The 7,328-nt window shown below is 45.3% G+C and overlaps 1 protein-coding gene across 2 annotated transcripts in view; it reads right to left on the reverse strand.

Annotated features, from left to right (window-relative positions):
- Nucleotides 1-5,897, reverse strand: part of ASB12 (ankyrin repeat and SOCS box containing 12) — a 7,856-nt gene extending 1,959 nt beyond the window's left edge. Inside the window, exons 1-2 of one of the 2 annotated variants that reach the window (XM_075008242.1) lie at nucleotides 5,722-5,897; nucleotides 1,292-2,136 (exon numbers count right to left, since the gene is read on the reverse strand). In XM_075008242.1, coding sequence (XP_074864343.1) covers nucleotides 1,292-2,081 — 790 coding nt within the window. In that variant the 5' untranslated portion in view covers nucleotides 2,082-2,136; nucleotides 5,722-5,897. Of the gene's footprint in view, nucleotides 1-1,291; nucleotides 2,137-5,646 lie in introns of both variants that reach the window. The other variant, XM_075008243.1, reaches the window with a different exon arrangement.
- Between the last annotated feature and the right edge of the window lie 1,431 nt (nucleotides 5,898-7,328).

Below are 7,328 nucleotides of genomic sequence, written 5' to 3' on the forward strand. Positions count from 1 at the left end.
ACTTTCCTTCTAAGTTTGAGCCACCCTCCAAATACTGAAAATCCATTGATGGGAGAAGGAAGCAAGGGAGTTAAAGAGCTTTAAATGCAGATTGTTGTGATAAACAACTGCCATCTCATTGGCTCAGAGTGAAAACTCAAGGTGATGGTGAGGTGGAGTCCCACGTGGTCTCAGCTATTTCCCCAAGAGCCTTATCTCTAAATCACACCAGCCACAAGTTTCTCAGAAGTGCTTGTGAAAAGCAAGTGAACCTCCCACAGGCAGACTCTAACCGGGGGCCTTTGGAGCTTAGTGCAGGAGGCTGTACAGTTGGATCTATAAGCCAGCTAGTGCTCAGCTAAGGCTGGAGAGGAGACTCATTCTCTCTCTCTGTAAGTGGTCAAGGTGCCAGTACCCCAGACAGTGGACTGCACTGCTAGATGCGTGGGTTACACAAGCAGCACCGCTGTGTGTTTTAACCAGAGGTGAAAGTGAGCCGGTATGTCCTGGTACACCGTACCAGCAAGCCAGTGGCCAGCAAAGTCTGGCACGCTGTACTGGCATATCAGAAAGACACTGTACCACCCCCCAGGCCCTCACAGAGCTGCCTCTCCTCCAGCTACCTCTGTACGACAGTAGAACTGGGCTGGGGGTAGGGGGTGCTGGGACTGGTACAATAACTGGAAAATCTGCCAGCATTATGCGCCTTTCCTCACTGCTTGCCCCTACTGGGGGAATGGAGCAGAACCCCCAGTCCCATCTCCCCAGCAGACCTGCCACTGCACAGACAGGCAGGTCTGTGGAGGGGCAGGTCTGAAGCTTATGGCCGTTGTATCACCCCTAGGCCCTCTTCTCCCCAGATAATGTAGGACAGGAAGGGGAAGAATGCGGGGGGGGGGGCCTCCAGGCTGGGGGTGCACTCATATGGGGGCAGTTGCATGCCCCCCTCCCCCCATTGGAATGCCTTCACCCCATACCAGGAAGAAAATAATTTTACTCTCACCCTTGGCTTTAATGTGACCAACCAATAGGCAGATTATAGATTTAGCATCCATTCATTTTTAAAACTACCTCTGGGACAAAAAGTAGCAGTTAGCAGCAGCCAGCAACACCACGCAAAAGGTTAAGGGAGGAAGGGAAAAGAATATGGTGCCCAACTGAAAGGCCAAGGAAATCTAGGCGAGCAGAAAGCCTTTCCTCAACCTCATCTCAGGTTACTCTTTTGGAAATCAGCCTATTACCCAAGCGGTATACTATCAAAGCTCTTAGGCCAGTGCAAATTCCCAAATCTATGGTAGTGCATACAAGTTACCTCTTTCCTTGATCAGCAGCACCAGTGCCTCACTGCTTGGTGAGAGCTTATCTCCTGCAATGTTTGGTAAGTACACATTGGCTCCAAAATCAATGAGCAGTTTTATGAACTCACTCCCACAACCATGTCTGAGGCAGACTTCAAGCACAGTCTTGGGCTGCTTGATTCGTGCGATCATTTTCTTATCGGTGCAGTTGTAATTGGGATCTGCTCCATAAAGCAGCAGCATTTTAAAACACTCCAGATGTCTGTAGACTGCTGAGAGATACAAAGGGCCAGAGCAGGCTGTAGAGTTGGCAGCCCACTCTGGGACTCTTGCTTTAACATTGACTTCGGCCCCGTAGTCTAAGAGTTCTTGCAGAATGCTGATATCTCCATCTCTAGCAGCCGTGAGCAGCGGGGAACAGTTATTGTAGATGCTGCCAGATGGACTGGCCCCTGCCTCCAACAGTGCTTTAACACAGTCTAGGTGGCCATTACTAACAGCAGTGAATAGTGGAGTTTGTGCCTTCACATCTAGGCTGTCCACTTCTGCCCCATGGGACAAAAGCACTTCCAAACTTCTCAGATGGCCCTTAGAAGCTGCAAGGCGCAGTGGGGTCCCAGGTACACCCCAACCACTTTTGCTGTTAATAAATATTTTGTATCTGTCTTGGCAAAGGAGTTCATCAAGCGTTTGATAATCATCCTGGGACACTGCTTGGTTCAGCTCTTGTCTTTCTCCATTATCATCTTCATCTTCTTTGGGCTGCAGCATGGAGAAGATTTTGGTTATATCCAGTAGATTCATATTTGGGTTGTCTCTTATGGCCAACACTCATCATGAACTGTGTCAAGCATGAGATCTACGGAACAAGAAACAGATTTAGGAACTAGTTCTTTTAAAAAAAAAAGTCCCATTCTCCAGTCTGGGGAATCTCAAACTCAAGTAGAGGAGTATAAGGATAAAATAATTGATTATCTAAGAGTCGTTCCTTCCGGAGACAAACCCATTTATTCTCAAAACTGATAACTCAGAGGAAAAAAACACACTCTTCGGGTTTTACAACAAAAAAGATCTGGACCAATGCACCAGTATGAGCATAGGACATGACACCTCAATCTACCTGCACTCATGTAGGTGTATTCAGAAAGCAACAATCTCTGTGGCACCTACTATCAATTCTTATCCTGGTTTTGTATGGAATTGCTGAGGGCGAAGGAAGAGAATACTGGATTAGGCATGGAGCTGGGATTCACAAGACTTGGCTTCAGTATCATCTTGTTGTATGGATCTGGGGAGGATGCCATGGGTGACGGAACATTTTCTACAATGGGAGTGCTGAGGGCCATTGAATCAACCTATAAGTCCTGAATAGAATGGAAACCACTTCAAGCCAGGGGTGCTGCAGCATTCCTGGCACCTCTAATTCAACACCTATGAAGGACACTTAAGGGTAGATTTTTGGAAGAGTTCTGCATCCAACAACTAAATGAGGCAGCTGGATTTGCAGAAGGGCTCAGAACCCACCAGCTCCCATTTTTCTTAATGAGGGTTGCTAGGTGCTGAACACATTTGGAAAGTTGGCCCTTAACCTGTGCCTCAGCAAATGCCATCTGTGAAATGGGAATTATAATGCTCGGCCAATAACCACTTTTGCAAAGCCTTGAGGGGCCGAGCTGATAGTCTCAGGAAGGTGGAGGTGCTGGCAGTTTCACTGACTTTTACAAATACAATTGGGGTGCTAGGGCAATGTTTATAGTGGGGGTCCTGAGAGTTGTTGAACCAAACTGGAAGCCCTGTATATAAAGGAAACCCGTTCACATCAGGAGGTGCTGCAGCATCTCCTACATCCTTGGTTCCAGCACCTATGGGTAGAATGGACAACCACCCTGGATATATTTTTCTGTCTTAAAATTTTTGTGGGAGGGGAAAAGCCATGTTTTATTTTTGTTACTATTATTTTAAAGCAGGTGGAAAAAGTACCCCAGAAGTTACTTGAGTAAAAGTACAACTGATTTCACTTCTGAATACTTGAGTACAGTCTAGATGTAATGTGCATACTTTTACTCAAGTAGTTTTTCAGAGGGACACCAGCAATTTGTACTTACATACAACCCCCCCCCAGCAGCTGCACTTCTACTCAAGTAACTTTTGGGGTACTTTTTCCACCTCTTTTGAACAGTGAACGGTAGTGCTAATTAAAACTGCAATTCTAATTAAGGGTGTTGAGAAAGGATAGGAAGGGACTTTCTGAAATAAATAAGCAAGCAGCAGAATCTCTCACATCAAGGATCCTCAATCTTTTACTTTCTGATCCTCATCCCTCCTATAAAAAGCTCAACGCCCCACTCTTGACACAACCGGTTTTCTGCATAGAAAAGCCAGGGACAGCATGAAGGGGTAGGGAGCAGAGAAGGTGCCCAGGGCCCCATGCCACTGACAGTGGGCACCCTGATGCTAAGTTGCTCAAGCTTCTGTTTCAGCTCCAGGTGGTGGGACTCAAGACTTCAGCGCCATGCAACATACCTTCAGCTTTCTGCCCTGGGCCCACCAAGTCCAACAAGGGTCTAGCACTTGGCAGCCCCTCAGACTCGCTGCGGGGCCCTGACCCTCCGATTGAGAAATGCTGTCTTACAGAGCAGGGTGTCCCTGTCCCGGGGCAGGGCAGCAGAACCAAGCTGCATTTGCGTGTGCCTTACGAGGAGAGGAAATGCCTGACAATTGTTTTGTACCCAGAAGCTGTAATGGAAATGGAGGTTGCCACATGGAATCAGTCCATTGATCCAGTTAGTCTGGTCGAGGGACAACATGAGGAGGGTGGCATGTGCTCCCTAAATGCCATGGGTGGAAGGGGCCAGCCAGCCTCTGGGGGAACTGACGGGGGATTCAGGGCCTGCCAAAGTCCTCCCTCGTCCACAACACTAGAGAAAGTGGAGCAATGTGGCTCCAGCTCTCTCTGCCCCTCCAGCCACGTTGCGCAGGGAAGGGGCAGGACTGCCCCCGCACTCACCAGCGGAAAGCAGAGTGACACAGCTGGGGGAGCAGAGACCAGAGCGAGCTGGGGCTGCATTGCTGTTCTTCCCCTGCCGCTGCTCGTAGGACCCCCTCTGCTGGCACCGCCCCTGCTGTTCCTTGGGCCACCTTGGCTAGGGGAAGAGGTGTGGGGTGGGATCAGGGGCAAGGCCTGGGCTGGAGAGAGGGTTGCCATGCCCTTTTCCCGGGCTGGGGAGGGATCACATTGCTGGTGGCCCCCTGTGTTGCCCATCAACAGTCACCCCTGGTCTGGCATCAAGCTTCTGTCCTGGCCAATCCTTAATGCTTCTGAGGAATGTGAAATCCTCCATCGTGCACCAGACCAGCTGTGAAATGCTGTAACTTCAGGAATGGCAGAAGGAATTCTTCACACATTCCAATCCCAAAGCCTCCAGAGTTTCCTCTAACAGAAGGTGCTTTGGTAACAGCTCTGTCTGTTTCTTCTCCTAAATGATTCCTGCAAACACTTTTATTTGGGGCTGAAATTCTCTGTCATGTTAGCTCTGTTATGCATTAGTTTATTCCTGCAAACACATTTCTGACAAGAATGACACAAACACCTCGATGATGCACTTCATAATACAAAGCTAGGGGGCATCTACTTAGATGTAAACAACTGGAGACGGCAGGGGGAGCGCAGGGAGGTTAGCAATGACCTGCTCCCCTGGCAAAAAATAATAATAATAATAATTAGGGACTGTATTAATAAAGGAAACAGTTTGGAACAGAAGCTCATTCACCTCACTTTATTAAAAGCAGGCAAATTTAGTTATAATCCAAACCTGTTCATTAAAATGATATTCAGCAGCTATTTTTAACTAAAGCTCCAACAAAAATATAGTCTATGCCCCCCATCTAAGGAGACTCTTATGTACCTGTCCATCTTAGCAGCTACATTTTCCAAATTAGTTGAACAAGTTGGCAGTTTGTGAATACATGAGTCTGTTGCATCTGCCTTCTAAACTAGTACAGTAGATTTCAAACAATTACTGTAAGTTAATACAGCAATGAAACACTGGGGTTCTGGAAGAAAACATATTATTCACAACTGATTTTTTTAAAAATATAGGACTTAATTTGAAAGGAATGCATGGCTACACTTAAAGGAAAAGATATTGAAAACCAAAGACAGCTGTCATATTTATAACAAATCAAAAGCATGTGAGTCTTTTGACAGTTTAAATATTGTAGTGAGGAACATATTTCACAGAATTACTGATTAGAATAGTAAAACATGAAAGTACCAGCTAGAGTGACACAAAACATACATGTTTGATCTTCATAAGAGAGAGTTTGGTCACAGGCAATAGGCTGTAACACCAGTATTACATCTACTTACAAATTTAAAGCTGTGGTTACCAGGTTACTTTAAAGTTGCTAATGCAGTTTGGCCATCATTATGTTGCTGTCTTACCTCTGTGAGGTAGCTGATGCTCACCAAGTGCTGTGAAGCAGGCTCCTGTCCCAGAGCTAATTATCTTTTACCTTTAAAGGAGAGAGACACATGCACACAGAATCTTCCCAGGAGAAGAAACCTCACATCGGCATGGGGCACCAATTCTGTAAAATCAGAGCCCCTCAGGCACACAGTTGAAATGTGACTAGCAGGGATAAAGGCCAGGGCTCTCAGGCTAATTTTAGCCCCACAGGCGTTTTATCTTTCTACTTCCATTCTTGGAAAGTTCATAATGAGAAGGGTAAATATAGAGGAGTGGAATAGAGATGTTTTTGGGGAGGTTGGGGGTGGTCGGGGAATAATTAGCTGCAGGGGTGGGGGGTTGAAACCAGGATATTGTCTGGTCTGTGCTACACAATACATTTAATTACATCTCTTCTAAAGTGAGTCAATTTTCTGTAGATTTGAGTGTTCTTCTTAACTGGATCACTGGTCAAATTCCTGCCCTGGCCTTGCAGAAACCTTACTCCTGTGATTGTTACACCCACAGTAACAGTATTTACTGTATTTGCGATCTAAATCCTGTTCTGTACTCTATCTACTACCCAACCTGATGTTCTCTTGGCCTTTAACTCCCCTTTTCCTCCATCTCTTGCACTTTCAGAACAATGTGCCATTAATTTCCAAGCTTTCAGTTTGTCGTTAACCTGTGGAGGAACTGAGATGACAATTAGCCTGCCCTCATTTCTAAAAGGAGAATGCTGTGTGTGCGCTCCCAACAGGAGGTTTTGATTATGCTTTACTGAAGATGGTATTCAGATATATGAACCAGCATAAATCCTCCTTTGCAACACCTCTTTGGTATTACAAAATTAAACAGTGTGCAACAAGGCAAAAATCTCCAGTACCTTGGAAGGGTAAACAAAATGAGGAGGATAGCAGTGTTTGGCCTGTTATCAAAAGCTGTCAGCTGGTAGGACTGTAATGTTACCTTAGACAGTTCTTTTTAAACCTTCTGGAGTGGGAGAGTAATAGTCTGACAGTGTGAAGCAGCATTATCAGTGCTGTGAGATATCAAGAACCAAATTATCCAGAAGATCTCCAAACCAAGAATTAGGTACTCTGATAGGGAAGCTTCCGGGGGTGAGGGCGGGGGAATCACGCTAGAAGGGTGTAGTCGGAATTAGTATGTGCAACACTTCCAAATTTGTGAAGTGCTTATGCAACCCTAAAACTGATTACAAAATGAAACTGGAAATGCCCCAAAATAATTAGACTTTCAGCCTATTTGAAACTTCACTACCTTCAAATATGATATAAAGCACATTCTATTGCTTGGAAAGGGCTAATTTCCCAAAGTTCAGTAATACTGTGAACACAATTGACTGGGGAAAAAATATAGACAGAAAAAAAGTTAATGAAAATTCAAAGTTACTTAAGAAATTATTAGATGGCCATGATTCCACATCAGGAAAGAAGATAAGTTGGGCTATAAGCATATCCTGGTTCAATGGAGAAGTAGAGACAGACAATAGAAATAAAAAAGTAATAAATTGGAAAAATAGGAAATGGATAGCAATCAATACAAATAAAGTTATGAAGTGTAGACAATTGACAAAGAAAGC

The sequence above is a fragment of the Carettochelys insculpta genome, chromosome 13 (assembly GCF_033958435.1).
Source record: "Carettochelys insculpta isolate YL-2023 chromosome 13, ASM3395843v1, whole genome shotgun sequence".
Classification (NCBI taxonomy): Eukaryota; Metazoa; Chordata; order Testudines; family Carettochelyidae; genus Carettochelys; species Carettochelys insculpta.